The sequence below is a fragment of the Oncorhynchus tshawytscha genome, linkage group LG02, assembly GCF_018296145.1.
Source record: "Oncorhynchus tshawytscha isolate Ot180627B linkage group LG02, Otsh_v2.0, whole genome shotgun sequence".
Classification (NCBI taxonomy): Eukaryota; Metazoa; Chordata; class Actinopteri; order Salmoniformes; family Salmonidae; genus Oncorhynchus; species Oncorhynchus tshawytscha.
This window is the reverse complement of record NC_056430.1, coordinates 1,408,907-1,429,711: the sequence shown is the minus strand read 5'-3', so window position 1 is coordinate 1,429,711 and position 20,805 is coordinate 1,408,907. Positions and strand designations below refer to the sequence as shown.

The 20,805-nt window shown below is 45.0% G+C and overlaps 1 protein-coding gene across 1 annotated transcript; it reads right to left on the bottom strand.

Annotated features, from left to right (window-relative positions):
* Window positions 1-954: 954 nt before the first annotated feature.
* On the bottom strand, window positions 955-19,319 carry LOC112237444 (mimecan). Its single transcript, XM_024406036.2, is given in 8 exon segments — window positions 955-1,255; window positions 5,341-5,433; window positions 5,990-6,192; window positions 7,025-7,156; window positions 7,159-7,185; window positions 11,450-11,540; window positions 13,836-13,916; window positions 18,906-19,319. Coding segments are annotated over 7 exon segments (744 nt in total). The 5' UTR covers window positions 13,863-13,916; window positions 18,906-19,319; the 3' UTR covers window positions 955-1,084.
* Window positions 19,320-20,805: the final 1,486 nt, after the last annotated feature.

Sequence of the window (20,805 nt, the reverse complement as noted above, 5' to 3'; positions counted from 1 at the left end):
GAAAAACAAAATGGGTTTTTGTTTGGTTGTCGTTCATGCAGGGTTTAATTTTTTTAAAAGTATTTTAATTGTATTAAAATATATAAAAACACAGCCACGGTCAAATACAATTTTGGGTTTTTTACTGTACAGGTCAGAATCAAAGGTAATAACCACAGGTAATAACCACAGGTAGTAATCACAGGTAATAATCACAGGTAATAACCACAGGTAGTAATCACAGGTAATAACCACAGGTAGTAATTTCATGTAATAACCACAGGTAGTAATCACAGGTAATAATTCCTAATGATCCTTTTAAAAGGACTTTAGAAAAGGATCATACCATCTCTGATTCTACCATTTCAATATCAAAGCTTACAATTTTGAGACACATTAGGTTCACATTACTACAGGCTGCGTATTTCAAAGATACATTTATTGTCAACTTCTACTTAAGAACCAGTTTACATGAAGGTAATTCACAGAATTCAGAAAGCCAAAAGCTTGACTCAACATTTTGAAGAAGTCATAATTCATACATTATGCAGAAGCAGACATTGAATAAAAGGTGTATTTACAAAGGCTTCAGACCATTTAGCTCATGTGTTCAAGTTTATGTTCAAGACCAGTCTAAATGTAAAGGAAATTAAATCAGAAACCACACAGAGAGGAAGCCTGACGTAGCTTGCTAATGGGACACGCTAACGTTTCAGTCCCAATCCACTAGCCTTCTGAAAGACACTGAGAAAGACGTGGGCACTAGTTTTTACAGAAGAAACGTTCAGACAGAAATGGAATGTGTTGTGTTGACGACCAGTCATATCAGATGGTCTTGTCTAGGTCAAGTAGATTAGGGAATTGCGTTGAATCTATTCAGTATGTGTCTGGCTGAAAGCCCTGTAGAAGCTGTCTGTTTTACTACTGTAATGTTATTTAATAACCAGGAAGTCCATTAACATTGGAAAACTTTTCCTAAATCCCCCTAGTTATACAGAAATCCTGTTTGGAGTATTCCGGATTCCCTGTTTATTCCCTACTCATTCAAGAAACTAGGATTTCTGGAAAACCTGGGAATTTTGGAAAAGTTATCGAAATCTTCTGTTTAGCGGTACTTTCCGACGGGGAGAGACTTGAGGCAGGTGAAGCTGTCGGGGGACTTGGACAGCAGCACTGGGTTCCCATCCAACCTCACCTCTATCAGGTTGGGTCTGATGTAGTACGTGTTGTTGCCATTACAGAACGTGTCGGAGGTGACATCAGTGATGTTGTTGTTCTGTATGGTAGAGAAAAGAGAGATGAAGAGCAGGATCACTATTACTCTAGGACAGGGATGGGCATCTTTGATGGGGTAATGAATCATGTGGGACCGCAGTGGTTCGAGGGTCTGCATACGCACATCCACACACACATGCAGTCAAGTGATTTATGCAATCAAACTATTTGTGCTGTTAAAGTACTTAAAGGTGCAATATGCAGAAATAGCTCCGCCATTTCCTGGTTGCAAAAATGTCTGTTTATGTGACAAAATCAGTGTAGAGAATTATTGTACCATCTAAACAACTGTGAAATATATTTTCCATAAACAAAAATATTGTATTTTATTCTGTTTCAAGCTGGTGGACAAAACAAAAGTAAAAACTAAACTTGAGGATGGGAAGCATAGAAATACTGCACATAAAACAGATCTACCACTTCTTAAACTTTTTTATTTTATTTCACCTTTATTTAACCAGGTAGGCTAGTTGAGAACAAGTTCTCATTTGCAACTGCGACCTGGCCAAGATAAAGCATAGCAGTGTGAACAGACAACACAGAGTTACAAATGGAGTAAACAATTAACAAGTCAATAACACAGTAGAAAAAAAAGGGGAGTCTATATACATTGTGTGCAAAAGGCATGGAGGTAGGCAAATAATTACAATTTTGCAGATTAACACTGGAGTGATAAATGATCAGATGGTCATGTACAGGTAGAGATATTGGTGTGCAAAAGAGCAGAAAAGTCAATAAATAAAAACAGTATGGGGATGAGGGAGATAAAAGTTGGAGATAAAAGTCTCCAACTTCAGCGATTTTTGCAATTGTTCCAGTCACAGGCAGCAGAGAACTGGAACGAAAGGCGGCCAAATGAGGTGTAGGCTTTAGGGATGATCAGTGAGATACACCTGCTGGAGCGCGTGCTACGGATGGGTGTTGCCATCGTGACCAGTGAACTGAGATAAGGCGGAGCTTTACCTAGCATGGACTTGTAGATGACCGGGAGCCAGTGGGTCTGGCGATGAATATGTAGTGCAGGGCCAGCCTCGAGCATACAAGTCGCGGCCAGAGCATACAAGTCGCAGTGGTGGGTGGTATAAGGTGCTTTAGTGACAAAACAGATGGCACTGTGGTAAACTGCATCCAGTTTGCTGAGTAGAGTGTTGGAAGCAATTTTGTAGATGACATCGCCGAAGTCGAGGATCGGTAGGATAGTCAGTTTTACTAGGGTAAGTTTGGCGGCGTGAGTGAAGGAGGCTTTGTTATGGAATAGAAAGCCGTCTCTTGACTTGCTTTTCGATTGAGATGTTTGATATGAGTCTGGAAGGAGAGTTTACAGTCTAGCCAGACACCTAGGTACTTATAGATGTCCACATATTCAAGGTCGGAACCATCCAGGGTGGTGATGCTGGTCAGGCGTGCGGGTGCAGGCAGCGAACGGTTGAAAAGCATGCATTTGGTTTTACTAGCGTTTAAGAGCAGTTGGAGGCCACGGAAGGAGTGTTGTATGGCATTGAAGCTCGTTTGGAGGTTAGATAGCACAGTGTCCAAGGACGGGCCGGAAGTATATAGAATAGTGTCGTCTGCGAGAGGTGGATCAGGGAATCGCCCGCAGCAAGAGCAACATCATTGATATATACAGAGAAAAGAGTCGGCCCGAGAATTGAACCCTGTGGCACCCCCATAGAGACTGCCAGAGGACCGGACAGCATGCCCTCCGATTTGACACACTGAACTCTGTCTGCAAAGTAATTGGTGAACCAGGCAAGGCAGTCATCCGAAAAAACGAGGCTACTGAGTCTGCCGATAAGAATATGGTGATTGACAGAGTCGAAAGCCTTGGCAAGGTCGATGAAGACGGCTGCACAGTACTATCTTTTATCGATGGCGGTTATGATATCGTTTAGTACCTTGAGCGTGGCTGAGGTGCACCCGTGACCGGCTCGGAAACCAGATTGCACAGCGGAGAAGGTACGGTGGGATTCGAGATGTTCAGTGACCTGTTTGTTGACTTGGCTTTCGAAGACCTTAGATAGGCAGGGCAGGATGGATATAGGTCTGTAACAGTTTGGGTCCAGGGTGTCTCCCTTTGAAGAGGGGGATGACTGCGGCAGCTTTCAATCCTTGGGGATCTCAGACGATATGAAAGAGAGGTTGAACAGGCTGGTAATAGGGGTTGCGACAATGGCGGCGGATAGTTTCAGAAATAGAGGGTCCAGATTGTCAAGCCCAGCTGATTTGTACGGGTCCAGGTTTTGCAGCTCTTTCAGAACATCTGCTATCTGGATCTGGGTAAAGGAGAACCTGGAGAGGCTTGGGCGAGTAGCTGCGGGGGGGCGGAGCTGTTGGCCGAGGTTGGAGTAGCCAGGCGGAATGCAGGGCCTGCCGTTGAGAAATGCTTGAAGTTTTTGATAATCATGGATTTATCGGTGGTGACCGTGTAACCTAGCCTCAGTGCAGTGGGCAGCTGGGAGGAGGTGCTCTTGTTCTCCATGGACTTCAGTGTCCTAGAACTTTTTGGAGTTGGAGCTACAGGATGCAAATTTCTGCCTGAAGAAGCTGGCCTTAGCTTTCCTGACTGACTGAGTGTATTGGTTCCTGACTTCCCTGAACAGTTGCATATCGCGGGGACTATTCGATGCTATTGCAGTCCGCCACAGGATGTTTTTGTGCTGGTCGAGGGCAGTCAGGTCTGGAGTGAACCAAGGGCTGTTCTTAGTTCTGCATTTTTTGAACGGAGCATGCTTATCTAAAATGGTGAGGAAGTTACTTTTAAAGAATGACCAGGCATCCTCAACTGACGGGATGAGGTCAATGTCCTTCCAGGATACCCGGCCAGGTCGATTAGAAAGGCCTGCTCACAGAAGTGTTTTAGGGAGCGTTTGACAGTGATGAGGGGGAGGTCGTTTGACTGCGGCCCCGTAGCGGATACAGGCAATGAGGCAGTGATCGCTGAGATCCTGGTTGAAGACAGCGGAGGTGTATTTGGAGGGCCAGTTGGTCAGGATGACGTCTATGAGGGTGCCCTTGTTTACAGATTTAGGGTTGTACCTGGTGGGTTCCTTGATGATTTGTGTGAGATTGAGGGCATCTAGCTTAGATTGTAGGACTGCCGGGGTGTTAAGCATATCCCAGTTAAGGTCACCTAACAGAACAAACTCTGAAGCTAGATGGGGCGATCAATTCACAAATGGTGTCCAGGGCACAGCTGGGAGCTGAGGGGGTCGGTAGCAGGCGGCAACAGTGAGAGACTTATTTCTGGAGAGAGTAATTTTCTAAATTAGTAGTTCGAACTGTTTGGGTATGGACCTGGAAAGTATGACATTACTTTGCAGGCTATCTCTGCAGTAGACTGCAACTTCTCCCCCTTTGGCAGTTCTATCTTGACGGAAAATGTTATAGTTGGGTATGGAAATCTCAGAATTTTTGGTGGCCTTCCTGAGCCAGGATTCATTCTCATTGCTTTCAATGAGAATGACAGATCTATAAAACACATATCTATGCGAATTTGGTTGAGTGACACATTGCAGCTTTAACTCTCTTATTAACTAAATGCATTTTACCAGTAGCCAGTAGCCTCTACTCTCAACAGTAAATTCCGAGTTCTGGGCCATCAGTTGCCCATCTCTGGGTAAGGGTAGTCCCTGCTCTAGGAGTTTTTCTTGATCATGTATGAGCAGGAGAAACTCAGGCCCCAGACATTAGAGCTATCCTAGACAGGAGAAACTCAGGCCCCAGACATTAGAGCTATCCTAGTCAGGAGAAACTCAGGCCCCAAGACAGCCCCCCGAGAGCAGTGCTTTTTGACCAACATAAAGACAGCAGAGCTATTTGACCAACATAAAGACAGCAGAGCTATTTGACCAACATAAAGACAGCAGAGCTATTTGACCAACATAAAGACAGCGGAGCTATTTGACCATTTCAATACTTTTTCCTGGTCAGGACAAGCAGTTCAGTTCTTCAGAGCTCAGATTTCTGGGAAACTTTGAAAACGTTTCTGAAACTTCGCTACCCCTGTCAGGATAAACTCAGATTCCATGCATGCCATTTTGAACTCATTCTGTAGTGTCTAGTCTGAGTCTAGTGTGTGGTACTGACCTGTAGGTGAATAATGCGGACGCTCTCAGGGATCACTGGCACGGCCTCCAGCACATTGTCTCCGAGGAAGAGGTTAACCAGCTGCCTCAGTTTCTGCACCAAAAGACAGAGCACAAATCACCAACCTTATTACATTTTACCTTTATTTAACGAGGCAAGTCAGTTAAGAACTAATTCTTATTTTCAATGACGGCCTAGGAACAGTGGGTTAACTGCCTGTTCAAGGGCAGATTGACACAATTGCACCTTGTCAGCTCGGGGATTTGAACTTGCAACCTTCCGGTTACAGCTCCAACGCTCTAACGCTCTAACCACTGGGCCACGCTGCTGCCAGATATATTATATTCTAAATATACGCTGATGATGATCCATCTTGAAATATCCTCTGGCACTTTTAATAGTCAGTATACAAGGATCTCAGTCCTTTTTACAACTCCATCCTTCCAACATGCTAGGTATGTTAAGAGGGCAGGAAACACAGCCACCTGACGAGCCACAGTCAAGCACCCAAGGTGGCTTACATTGTAGCTAGCTACACAATCCCGCAACGTCTTGAACTGTCTTACCTGACAAAGATTCCAGTGGGATGGAAACGTTGTTGTTGAGTGTCTTAATACACCACATGGGAGTATAATACACTGAAACATACCTTGAAGGCGTTGGCCTTGACCCCTTTGGTTTTGAGCTGATTGTGGTTGGCGTTGAAGGTTGTGAGCTTGCCGGGCAGCATGGGCAGCTTGACCAGATGGTTCTCAGCCAAATTGAGTTCCTCCAATAAGGTGAGCTTGGAGAACGCTCCGTCCTGGATCTCAGAGATCAGGTTTCCCGTCAGGTCGATCCTCTTCAGAGTCACTGGAGATAAAATGGAATAGAACGTAGGACAAAGAACATACACTAATTCTCGAATCAGAATAGAACATAAGTTCAGAGATCAGGTTCCCTGTCAGGTCGATCCTCTTCAGAGTCTCTGGCATAGAATAGATGGAGAAGAATAGAACTTAATTGTCGATCAGAGGTTGTAAAAATTGCGAAAATGCTGTTTTATCTAACACAAGGCACTGCTAAGCTATAGCCCTCATGCTCTGATAGGAATGGTTTATCTGTAAATAAAGTAAGTTATGCAATGTTTTGACTATTTTTCAAACACAGAAATATGGATGATTCAGAACTACCCTTCTGGGAGTTTAAACTTCTGTAAATCTAAAACCGGGATAGAGACCGAGAGAGTTTGCCAGACATTCCGTTTCGCCAGCTTTAAATCCAGATGTGCCTCTACTTATGTCAGTAAAGGGCCAGGCCTCGAGGGGCCCACATAACATCCACAAACACATGCCCAACCAAAGGAAGCATTTAGATGTCTACAGACCCTTCGCAAGGCCAAGAAAATGTCCATCTGTTATCTTTCTTTCATCCCTGAATGAATATTCCTCTGTATATGTTGGACATGTTCAGTAGTATTATATATGTAGGGCATGTTCCAGTAGTTTTACTTCCCAGGTTTCTAGAAATCCTGTATTTCCCAGATATATGATATATAGATAGATATATCCCAGATATATGATATATATAAGATATCTGGCTTCAGGTGAAAATAAGCAAGGAGAGAATCCTCCAACTAGGACATTTGGTGAAATCAGTGAACTTCATATCTATTAACTTCCTGTATGTTTCAACCCCGACTCACCGATTTCTGCAAAGTCTTTATTGGTGATCTTGTTGATCTTGTTATAGCGGGCGTAGAGGTAGGCAGTCTCCTTGGGCAGGGTGGGCACAGCAGTCATCTCAGGAACAACTTCCTCACAGTACAGAGCCGGTCACACACACACAGCAGGCATGTGGGCAGCTCTGGAGACACAGAACACACAGCATGGATGGATGGATGGGTGGATGGATGGATGGATGGATGTCATGGATGTCATGGGTGGATGGATGGATGGATGGATGGATGGATGGATGGATGGATGGATGTCATGGGTGGATGGATGGATGATACATAGGATGGATGGATGGATGGATGATAGATGGATGGATGTCATGGATGTCATGGATGGATGGATGGATAGATAGATAGTCATGGATGGATGGATGGATGGATGGATGGATGGATGGATGGATGGATGGATGGATGGATGGATGGATGGATGGATGGATGGATGGATGGATGGATGGATGGATGGATGGATGGATGGATGTCATGGATGTCATGGATGGATGGATGGATGGATGGATTGATGGATGGATGATAGATAGATTTTTAGATGTCATAGGATAGATGGATGGATGGATGGATGTCATAGATGATAGATGATGATGGATGGATAGATGATGGATGGATGGATGGATGTCATGGATGGATGGATGGATGGATGGATGGATGTCATGATGGATGGATGGATGGATAGATGGATGGATGGATGGATGGATGTCATGGAGGATGGATGGATAGATGGATGGATGGATGGATGGATAGATGGATGGATGGATGGATAGATCAGTGAGGATCACCACTTTATTTTAAGAATGTGAAATGTCAAAATAATAGTAGGGAGAATTATTTATTTCATCACATTCCCAGTGTGTCAGAAGTTTACATACACTCAATAAGTATTCGGTAGCATTGCCTTTAAATTGTTTAACATGGAAAAACGTTTCGGGTAGCATTCCACAAGCTTCCCACAATAAGTTGGTGAATTTTGACTCATTCCTCCTGACAGAGCTGGTGTAACTGAGTCAGATTTGTAGGCCTCCTTGCTCGCACACACTTTTTCAGTTCTGACCACAAATGTTCTATGTGATTGAGGTCAGGGCTTTGTGATGGCCACTCAAGGACCTTGACTTTGTTGTCCTTAAGATATTTTGCCACAACTTTGGAAGTATGCTTGGGGTCATTGTCTATTTGGAAGACCCATTTGCGACCAAGCTTTAACTTTCTGACTGATGTCTTAAGATGTTGCTTCATTATATCCACATATTTGTCCACCTCATGATGCCATCTATTTTGTGAAGTGCACCAGTCCCTCCTGCAGCAAAGCACCCCCAAAAGATGATGCTGCCACCCCCATGCTTCACGGTTGGGATGGTGTTCTTCGGCTTGCAAGCCTCCCCATTTTCCTCCAAACATATCGATGGTCATTATGGCCAAACAGTTCTATTTTGTTTCATCAGACCAGAGGACATTTCTCCAAAAGGTACCATCTTTGTCCCCATGTGCAGTTGCAAACCGTAGTCTGGCGTTTTTATGGTGATTTTGGAGCAGTGGCTTCTTCCTTGCTGAGCGGCCTTTCAGGTTATTTTGATATAGGACTTGTTTTACTGTGGATATAGATACTTTTGTACCTGTTTCCTCCAGCATCTTCCATCCTGCCCTGCCTATCTAAGGTCTTCGAAAGCCAAGTCAACAAACAGGTCACTGAACATCTCGAATCCCACCGTACCTTCTCCGCTGTGCAATCTGGTTTCCGAGCCGGTCACGGGTACACCTCAGCCACGTTCAAGGTACTAAACGATATCATAACCGCCATCGATAAAAGACAGTACTGTGCAGCCGTCTTCATCGACCTTGCCAAGGCTTTCGACTCTGTCAATCACCATATTCTTATCGGCAGACTCAGCAGCCTCGGTTTTTCGGATGACTGCCTTGCCTGGTTCACCAATACTTTGCAGACAGAGTTCAGTGTGTCAAATCGGAGGGCATGCTGTCCGGTCCTCTGGCAGTCTCTATGGGGGTGCCACAGGGTTCAATCCTCGGGCCGACTCTTTTCTCTGTATATATCAATGATGTTGCTCTTGCTGCGGGCGATTCCCTGATCCACCTCTACGCAGACGACACCATTCTATATACTTCCGGCCCGTCCTTGGACACTGTGCTATCTAACATCCAAACGAGCTTCAATGCCATACAACACTCCTTCCGTGGCCTCCAACTGCTCTTAAACGCTAGTAAAACCAAATGCATGCTTTTCAACCGTTCGCTGCCTGCACCCGCACGCTGACCAGCATCACCACCCTGGATGGTTCTGACCTTGAATATGTGGACATCTATAAGTACCTAGGTGTCTGGCTAGACTGTAAATTCTCCTTCAGACTCATATCAAACATCTCCAATCGAAAATCAAGTCAAGAGACGGCTTTCTATTCCGCAACAAAGCCTCCTTCACTCACGCCGCCAAACTTACCTAGTAAAACTGACTATCCTACCGATCCTCGACTTCGGCGATGTCATCTACAAAATTGCTTCCAACACTCTACTCAGCAAACTGGATGCAGTTTATCACAGTGCCATCCGTTTTGTCACCTCATTTGGCCGCCTTTCGTTCCAGTTCTCTTCTGCCTGTGACTGGAACGAATTGCAAAAATCGCTGAAGTTGGAGACTTTTATCTCCCTCACCAACTTCAAACATCTGCTATCTGAGCAGCTAACCGATCGCTGCAGCTGTACATAGTATATCGGTAAATAGCCCACCCATTTTTACCTACCTCATCCCCATACTGTTTTTATTTATTGACTTTTCTGCTCTTTTGCACACCAATATCTCTACCTGTACATGACCATCTGATCATTTATCACTCCAGTGTTAATCTGCAAAATTGTAATTATTTGCCTACCTCCTCATGCCTTTTGCACACAATGTATATAGACTCCCTTTTTTTCTACTGTGTTATTGACTTGTTTATTGTTTACTCCATGTGTAACTCTGTGTTGTCTGTTCACACTGCTTTGCTTTATCTTGGCCAGGTCGCAGTTGCAAATGAGAACTTGTTCTCAACTAGCCTACCTGGTTAAATAAAGGTGAAATAAAATTGAAATAAAAAAAAAATAAAAAAAAGGTCCTTTGCTGTAGTTCTGGGATTGATTTGCACTTTTCACACCAAAGTACATTCATCTCTAGGAGACAGAACGCATCTCCTTCCTGAGCGGTATGATGGCTGTGTGGTCCCATGGTGTTTATACTTGCGTACTATTGTTTGTACAGATGAACCTGGTACCTTCAGGCGTTTGGAAATTGCTCCCAAGGATGAACCAGACCTGTGGAAGTCTACCATTTTTTCTGAGGTCTTGACTGATTTCTTTTGATTTTCCCATGATGTCAAGCAAAGAGGCACTGAGTTTGACGGTAGGCCTTGAAATACATCCACAGGTACACCTCCAATTGACTCAAATGATGTCAATTAGCCTATCAGAAGCTTCTAAAGCCATGACATCATTTTCGGGAATTTTCCAAGCTGTTTAAAAGGCACAGTCAACTTAGTGTATGTAAACTTCTGACCCACAATAAGTTAAATAATCTGTCTGTAAACAATTGTTGGAACAATTACTTGTGCCATGCAGATAGCACTTTGAGGCTATTGTAGTTGCAAAGGTTGCTTTCGTTGGTGTGTGTGTGTGTGTGTGTGTGTGCGTGTGCGTTTGTGTGCGTGCATGTGTTCGTGTCTGGTCTTCTCCCAGGCCGACAGGAAACCCACACAAACACAGCAGACAGAAAGACAGACAAGCCAGGCAGACAGATATGCAGACACACAAGCAGACACACAGGCAGACATGGTGCATGACAGCTTCCATTTAGTGCTGTTGTGTGTTCCCTTTGCTATCCCACACAGCTAGGCAGTATATCAGGAAAGAGAGTGAGTCTGGGAGAGGAAGAGGCAGGGAGAGGCATGGATAGACAGGAAGACAAAGACTGAGGCAGGTAGAGAGGGAGAGGCATGGGGAGACGGAGACAAAGACTGAGGCAGGTAGAGAGGAAGAGGCATGGGGAGACAGGGAGACAAAGACTGAGGCAGGTAGAGAGGGAGAGGCATGAGGAGACAAAGACTGAGGCAGGTAGAGAGGGAGAGGCATGGGGAGACAGGGAGACAAAGACAGGGAGAGAGGCAGGGAGAGAGGGAGAGTCAAAGGGAGAGACCAGTATGGATGGAGAGAGAAGAGGAGGAATGAAGAGGCAGAGAGGGATGAAGAGGCAGAGAGAGACCAGTATGGACAGAGGGAGAAGGGGAGGGAGGAAGAGGCAGCGAGGGATGAAGAGGCAGAGAGAGACCAGTATGGACAGATGAAGGGGAGGGAGGAAGAGGCAGGGAGGGAGGAACAAGAAAGCTAAAGTAGCTATCTTACCTGAGGCTGGGGCATCGTCTGGTTCATCAGCAGGCAGGAAGACCATGCTGGAGTCATAGTCCTCTCCCAGCCACAACACTGCTGCCTCTCTCTAGTGGAGGATAGAGTCACACTGTTAGGATTAACACTGTAGAGTAACATTTAGGATTAATACTGTAGAGTAACATTTAGGATTAATACTGTAGAGTAACATTTAGGATTAACACTGTAGAGTAACATTTAGGATTAATACTGTAGAGTAACATTTAGGATTAACACTGTAGAGTCACACTGTTAGGATTAACACTGTAGAGTCACACTGTTAGGATTAACACTGTAGAGTAACATTTAGGATTAATACTGTAGAGTAACATTTAGGATTAATACTGTAGAGTAACATTTAGGATTAACACTGTAGAGTAACATTTAGGATTAATACTGTAGAGTAACATTTAGGATTAATACTGTAGAGTAACATTTAGGATTAATACTGTAGAGTAACATTTAGGATTAATACTGTAGAGTAACATTTAGGATTAACACTGTAGAGTAACATTTAGGATTAATACTGTAGAGTAACATTTAGGATTAATACTGTAGAGTAACACTGTTAGGATTAACACTGTAGAGTAACATTTAGGATTAATACTGTAGAGTCACACTGTTAGGATTAACACTGTAGAGTAACATTTAGGATTAATACTGTAGAGTAACATTTAGGATTAATACTGTAGAGTCACACTGTTAGGATTAACACTGTAGAGTCACACTGTTAGGATTAACACTGTAGAGTAACATTTAGGATTAATACTGTAGAGTAACATTTAGGATTAATACTGTAGAGTAACATTTAGGATTAATACTGTAGAGTAACATTTAGGATTAATACTGTAGAGTAACATTTAGGATTAATACTGTAGAGTAACATTTAGGATTAATACTGTAGAGTAACATTTAGGATTAATACTGCAGACCCGTCACACAGACCCGGACTGATTTAGACTTGTGACACCAGGTGTATGAAATTCATTATCAGACAGAACAGAAAACCAGCAGGGTCCACACTTGGTAGGGAAATAGTTCAATCCCCCTGCTGCAGACCATGCTGGAGTCACAGTCCCTCCCCAGCCACAGGGCTTCTACCTCTCTCTGGGTGGGAACAGACCTGCTACCTCTCTCTGGGTGGGAACAGACCTGCTACCTCTCTCTGGGTGGGAACAGACCTGCTACCTCTCTCTGGATGGGAACAGACCTGCTACCTCTCTCTGGATGGGAACAGACCTGCTACCTCTCTCTGGGTGGGAACAGACCTGCTACCTCTCTCTGGATGGGAACAGACCTGCTACCTCTCTCTGGATGGGAACAGAACTGCTACCTCTCTCTGGATGGGAACAGACCCACACACTTATGAAAACTAGACTCCAAAGAGTCAATGTGGAGGCTATATACAGGGGGTTCTGGTACAGGGTCAATGTAGAGGCAACCTTCTCCACTACAGCCTTGTCGATGAGAATGGGGGCTTGTCGATGAGAATGGGCTTGCTCAGTCCTCCTCTTTCTGAAGTCCACAATCCCAGATATCCTAATCCCTCCTTATTTCGGACATCTTTCAACCGGGATTTCTGTAAAACCTGGGAATTTTCGGGATGTTACTGTAATTTTGACATACGGTATACCTGTGCACACAACCTCTCAGTTCAGTTGGTCATATGGTGGAAGAAACTGTAACACCAAGTACTTTATATTGGCTTCCCTGAAGAACTGACTGTTTCTGTCATAGTTTGTTGTTGTATTTTGGAGAGCACAGATGTACTGTGATCTTCCAGCTTCTCTAGCCATCTGGCAGAAACATCAACTTTGAGGTTTTGTTAGCATTGTTTGACTTTGGTGTCTTTCAGGAGTATACACTCTTCACTTCTTTTAGTAAAACTAACTAAAAGCTGTTTAGATTCTTATTCCAGAAGTCTCTATTATTCCATTGCTGGGCATTTCAGTTGCAGCATAACAGCAGTCCAGAATATCTTACCCATACAGTGGCTTGTGAAATATTTTTTCTTATGAAACAAACAAGAAATAAGATAAAAACAACAGAAAACTTGAGCGTGCAAAACTATTCCCCCCCCTTTTTGAAGAAAATTACAGCTGCAAGTCTCTTGGGATATGTCTCCATCAGCTTGGCACATCTAGCCAGTGGGATTTTTAGCCATTCTTCAAGGCAAAACTGCTCCAGCTCCTTCAAGTTGGATGGGTTCCGCTGGTGTACAGCAATCTTTAAGTCATACCACAGATTCTCAATTGGATTTAGGTCTGGGCTTTGACAAGGCCATTCCAAGACGTTTAAATGTTTTCCCTTTAAACCACTTATAACCCAACCCTGATCTGTACTTCTCCACAACTTTGTCCCTGACCTGTTTGGAGAGCTCCTTGGTCTTCATGGGGCCGTTTGCTTGATGGTGCCCCTGGCTTTGCGGTGTTGCCGACTCTGGGGCCTTTCAGGACAGGTGGAAAAATACTGAGCTCATGTGACAGATCATGTGACACTTAGATTGTACACAGGTGGACTTTATTTAACTAATTATGTAACTTCTGAAGGTAATTGGTTGTACCAGATCTTATTCAGGGGCTTCATAGCAAAGGGTGTGATAATATATGCACGCACCATTTTTCCGTTTTTCATTTTAAATTTGTATGTTATTTTTTAAATTTCACTTCACCAATTTGGACTATTTTGTGTATGTCCATTACATGAATTCCAAATAAAAATCCATTTGAATGACAGGTTGTAATGCAACAAAATAGGAAAAATGCCAAGGAGATGAATACTTTTGCAAGGCACTGTAGCTGTTAACCCTGAACTATTTAGCCACTGGAAGCCTAACCCAGCAGAGCAGAGGAGTCATGACTTGTTTCTGTCCAGGTGTTCACTTGCCTGTTCTGGTAAAATAACTACTCCCCCAGTTCTCCAGTACCTGAGCCATGACCTCCTGGCATCTGGACCAGGGGAGCTGTTTGGATGGGAGTTTTCCAGACAGGAACCTGAGCCATGACCTCCTGGCATCTGGACCAGGGGTGCTGTTTGGAGTTCTCCAGACAGAAACCTCAGTTATGTGCCATTTTAATGTTACCTAAACATTGTAGGAATGTTAACTGTGTTCTGGGTGAGCCCTGATCTTTGGCCCCTTCTTTGGCTTCAGAACCAGGGATGAGCCTTGGAATTTAAGCATACCTAACGTCCATGGAACATTCAAGCCCTGAGCTTTTTTGGCCCCTTGGCAGAAGGAGGAGGGCCCCCTTGGCAGGAGGAAGAGGGCCCCTTGGGGGGAGGAGGAGGAGGGCCCCTTGGCGGGAAGAGGAGGAGGGCCCCTGGGCGGGAGGAGGGCCCCTTGGCGGGAGGAGGAGGATGGCCCCTTGGCAGGAGGAGGAAGAAGGCCCCTTGGCAGGAGGAGGAAGAGGGCTCCTTGGCAGGAGGAGGGCCCCATGGCAACTGTTTGGATGGGAGTTCCAGACTGGAATCTCAGTTCTGCTCCATGGGGACTCCATTAGATCGTTGCCTAACATTGTAGAAACATTCACTGTTTTCTTGGCTGCCAGACCAGGGCTGCTGTGAGTTCCTAGACTGCTTCTGCTCCATTGGGACTCCATTGTTTACCTACAGTACCTTACTCCAACATAACCTAACATTATAGGAACGTTAACTGTTTGCTGGGTGAGAATTGAGCGCTGACCTCTTAGCAAGGGGAAAAGCAGGGCCCCTTGGCTTCAGAGACAGGACTGCTGTTTGGATAGGGTTCACTGCTTCATACCTCAACTCAGTTGGAGACTCCCGCAGCAACCAAACTACATTTGGACTCCATTGGAATGTTACCCAAAGTTATAGGAATGTTAACTGTTTGCTGAGTGAGCCCTGAATCCTGGCCCCTTGGCAGCTAAACCAGGCATGTTGTTTGAAAGGAGCTCAGCAGACTGGAACCAGCCTGATTGTCATGAGCCCTTGAGGCAGAACTCAGCGCTTTCCGCTAGATGGGTCAGCTGCTAAGTAAAATTGGCTATATTGTAAAAATTCATGAAAACTAAAATGTGCTTTTTGGTCTTAATTTAAAGGAACAATTCACCCCTTTTGAGTATAGTTTTAGTGCATTTCTGAATTATGTTATATTGATTCCCGGGGTCATTTCATGTTTATCTGAGATATTCTCCGTTCAAGCAAGCAGAAATACAGCCAGTAAAATGAGTATAATGAGTTTGCATCATATGGGTGAATCTTTGCTTTAAGGTTAGGGTTAGGCATAAGGGCTCGCAGTGTTAGGGTTAGGTTTAAAATAAAATTGTATGACTTCATGAGTCAAATCAATAAATGCCAAACTGCGTTCTGTTCAGCTGGAGCTTTGGAATGTTACCTAATATTCAAGGACATTCAAGGAGCCTGAACTGTTTTCTGGGTGATCTCTGACCTCTGGCCCCTTAGCAGAAGGAGTTGGGCCCCTTGGAAGCTGAAGCAGGGCTTATCCAACCTGGAACCTCCATTCTACTAGAGCAGTGGAACCTCCATTCTGCTAGGGCAGTGGAACCTCCATTCTACTGCGGCAGTGGAACCTCCATTCTACTAGGGCAGTGGAACTTCCATTCTACTGGGGCAGTGGAACCTCCATTCTACTAGGGCAGTGGAACCTCCATTCTACTAGGGCAGTGGAACCTCCATTCTACTAGGGCAGTAGAACCTCCATTCTACTAGGGCAGTGGAACCTCCATTCTACTAGGGCAGCGGAACCTCCATTCTACTAGGGCAGTGGAACCTCCATTCTACTAGTGCAGTGGAACCTCCATTCTACTAGGGCAGTGGAACCTCCATTCTACTAGGGCAGTGGAATCCATCCATTCTACTAGGGCAGTGGAACCTCCATTCTACTAGGGCAGTGGAACCTCCATTCTACTAGGGCAGTGGAACCTCCATTCTACTGGGGCAGTGGAACCTCCATTCTACTGGGGCAGTGGAACCTCCATTCTACTAGGGCAGTGGAACCTCCATTCTACTAGGCAGTGGAACCTCCATTCTACTACCTCCATTCTACTAGGGCAGTGGATCCTCCATTCTACTAGGCAGTGGATCCTCCATTCTACTAGGGCAGTGGATCCTCCATTCTACTAGGCAGTGGAACCTCCATTCTACTGGGGCAGTGGAACCTCCATTCTACTAGGGCAGTGGATCCTCCATTCTACTAGGGCAGTGGAACCTCCATTCTACTGGGGCAGTGGAACCTCCATTCTACTAGGGCAGTGGAACCTCCATTCTACTAGGGCAGTGGAACCTCCATTCTACTAGGGGCAGTGGAACCTCCATTCTACTAGGCAGTGGAACCTCCATTCTACTAGGGCAGTGGAACCTCCATTCTACTAGGGCAGTGGATCCTCCATTCTACTAGGGCAGTGGAACCTCCATCCTAATGGGGCAGTGGAACCACTCCATTCTACTGGGGCAGGGGCAGTGGAACCTACCAGTGGAACTCCACTAGGGCAGTGGAACCTCCATTCTACTAGGCAGTGGAGACCTCCATTCTACTAGGGCAGTGGATCCTCCATTCTACTAGGGCAGTGGAACCTCCATTCTACTGGGGCAGTGGAACCTCCATTCTACTAGGGCAGTGGAACCTCCATTCTACTAGGGCAGTGGAATCTCCATTCTACTAGGGCAGTGGAACCTCCATTCTACTAGGGCAGTGGAACCTCCATTCTACTAGGGCAGTGGTACCTCCATTCTACTGGGGCAGTAGAACCTCCATTCTACTGGGGCAGTGGAACCTCCATTCTACTGGGGCAGTGGAACCTCCATTCTACTGGGGCAGTGGAACCTCCATTCTTCTAGGGCAGTGGAACCTCCATTCTACTAGGGCAGTGGATCCTCTATTCTACTAGGGCAGTGGATCCTCCATTCTACTAGGCAGTGGAACCTCCATTCTACTGGGGCAGTGGAACCTCCATTCTACTAGGGCAGTGGAACCTCCATTCTACTGGGGCAGTGGAACCTCCATTCTACTAGGGCAGTGGAACCTCCATTCTACTAGGGCAGTGGAACCTCCATTCTACTAGGGCAGTGGATCCTCCATTCTACTAGGGCAGTGGAACCTCCATCCTAATAGGGCAGTGGAGACTCCATTCTGCTGGGGCAGTGGAACCTCCATTCTACTAGGGCAGTGGAACCTCCATTCTACTAGGGCAGTGGAGACTCCATTCTACTAGGGCAGTGGATCCTCCATTCTACTAGGGCAGTGGAACCTCCATTCTACTGGGGCAGTGGAACCTCCATTCTACTGGGGCAGTGGAACCTCCATTCTACTGGGGCAGTGGAACCTCCATTCTTCTAGGGCAGTGGAACCTCCATTCTACTAGGGCAGTGGATCCTCCATTCTACTAGGGCAGTGGATCCTCCATTCTACTAGGCAGTGGAACCTCCATTCTACTGGGGCAGTGGAACCTCCATTCTACTAGGGCAGTGGAACCTCCATTCTACTAGGGCAGTGGAACCTCCATTCTACTAGGGCAGTGGAGACTCCATTCTACTGGGGCAGTGGAACCTCCATTCTACTAGGGCAGTGGAACCTCCATTCTTCTAGGGCAGTGGAACCTCCATTCTTCCAGGGCAGTGGAACCTCCATTCTACTAGGGCAGTGGATCCTCCATTCTACTAGGCAGTGGAACCTCCATCCTACTAGGCAGTGGAACCTCCATTCTACTAGGGCAGTGGAACCTCCATTCTACTAGGGCAGTGGAACCTCCATTCTACTAGGGCAGTGGAACCCTACTGTGCTGACTAATCACAACCACTATGAGTCTGGACTGAGTCTGGAGCTCTGGACAGACAGCCCAGCCAACCGCTTCAAATCATTCCCTAATGGCACAGATTTCACCCGGCAGGAATTAGACTAGGGATAGAGAAATTAGACTCGGACTGTCATCCAAATCGGACTGTTACAGTGAAGTGGGAGTGAGGCCAATGGCTATGGTTTGATTTGCTACTGACATAATAATATAGACCAGTTGTTATTGCTGAGGCATTGTTAAATAATGCATGAATAAGACAACGTTTGCATACAACTAAAAAAAATAGAATGTTCAAAAGGAAAGTAGATTATTTGTTTTCAAAGTATAAAACAAGCAACTGGTTATGTAATGATTTGCCTCTAATTTATATATATATATATATATATATATATATACACACACACAGTACCAGTCATTCCAGGGTTTTTCTTTATTTTTACTATTTTCTACATTGTAGAATAACAGTGAAGACATCCAAACTATGAAATAATACATATGGAATCATGTAGTAACCAAAAAAAGTGTTTAAACAAATCAAAATATGTTTTATGTTGAAGATTCTTCAAAGTAGCCACCCTTTGCATTAATGACAGCTTTGCTCACTCTTGGCATTATTTTCATAACTGGAAAAGAAGACTGATATAAAAAAAAATACATCTTACCTTAGACCTCCTTGCTTCCAGATAAACTTCTCTATCGAACAATACATCCTGTTGTTTCAGTCAGAGCGTTGAATCCTGGTTAAAGTGTTTCCCAGTCAAGGAGATCACCCACGGTGACAGTATAACGGAGAAGAGTAACATTCTCACAGTTCCCATCGTGTCTGTGCTGTGGTGTGCTACCTAGCTGGAAGCTGTGGTAAAGTGTGAGGAGGCAGTGCAAGCTATGGGCTAGTAGTAGTAGTAGTAGTAAGTTGTTTTCTCAGTGGCAGGCTGTGTGTAAAATGTGATTGGTCAAATCAGTATTTAAAGCCTGCACACGGAGATTCTTGAAGCACGGGAGAGTTTATGGAACAGACTTTAACCCCTTGGTTGCAAGTTTAGACAGAGGGAAACACCTCCTCTCCACTCAGCTGCTGCTGCTAGTCACTATGTCACTATGGTTATTGTGAGTAACCTAATTTATGTTCCTTTAACTCCGCCTTCTAGTGAGTTTATACAAACTGTTATCTCCTACCATTCTGATGGATTGGAGACTGTCAGAAAACATGGTTGTAACGTTAATCATTTGGTTGTTTTTCCATTGTTTACCTCAAGGCAGATGCCACTGGGGCAGAGTGGCCCACACTCATTGAATATGGCGCGTTTAAATGTTAGAACAATCACAATGTTAGAGCATTTCTCGTGAATGTATTTTATTTATCTAGACCTTATTTTACCAGGTAAGTTGACTGAAAACACATTCTCATTTACAGCAACGACCTGGGGAATAGTTAAAGGAGAGGAGGGGGATGAATGATCCAATTGGAAGCTGGGGATGATTAGCTGACCATGATGGTATGAGGGCTAGATTGGGAATTTAGCCAGGACACCGGGTTAACACCCCTACTCTCACAATAAGTGCCATTGGATCTTAAGTTTTCACAGAGAGTCAGGACACCTGTTTAATATCCCATCCGAAGACAGGACTTCACACAGGGCAATGTCCCCAATCACTGCTGCCGGCCCCGGCCTGCTAACTGCTAGCTGACCTGCCCGGTCTGTAACTACTAGCCCATGCTAACTGCTTGCTTGCTAACCTGGCCTGCTATCTGCTAGCTGACCTGCACGGTCTGTAACTGCTAGCCCATGCTAACTGCTTGCCGTACCCTTATCCTACTTCTCCTCTGTTCCTCTGGTGATGTGGAGGTTAATCCAGGCCCTGCAGTGCCTAGCTCTACTCCCACCCCCAGGTGCTCTCATTTGTTGACTTCTGTAAACGTAAAAGCCTTGGTTTCATGCATGTAAACATTAGAAGCCTACTCCCTAAGTTTGTTTTACTCACTGCTTTAGCACACTCTGCCAACTCAGATGTCTTAGCTGTCTGAATCCTGGCTTAGGAAACCACCAAAACCCTGAAATCTCCATTCCTAACTATAACGTTTTCCGCCAAGATAGAACTGCCAAAGGGGGCGGCATTGCAATCTACTGCAAAGATAGCCTGCAGAGTTCTGTATTACTATCTAAGTCTGTAACCAAACAATTTGAGCTTCTACTTCTAAAAATTCACCTTTCCAGAAACAAGTCTCTCACTGTTGTCGCTTGCTATAGACCTCCCTCTGCCCCAGCTGTGCCCTCGATACCATATGTGAATTGATTGCCCCCCATCTATCTTCTGAGCTCATGCTAATAGGTGACCTAAACTGGGACATGCTTAACACCCCGGCCATCCTACAAACTAAGCTTGATGCCCTCAATTTCACACAAATTATCAATGAACCTACCAGGTACAACCCCAAATCAGTAAACACGGGCACCCTCATAGATGTCTAACTATTTCGCCCTCCAAATACACCTCTGCTGTTTTCAATCAAGATCTCAGTGATCACTGCCTCGTTGCCTGCATCCGTAATGGGTCTGCGAC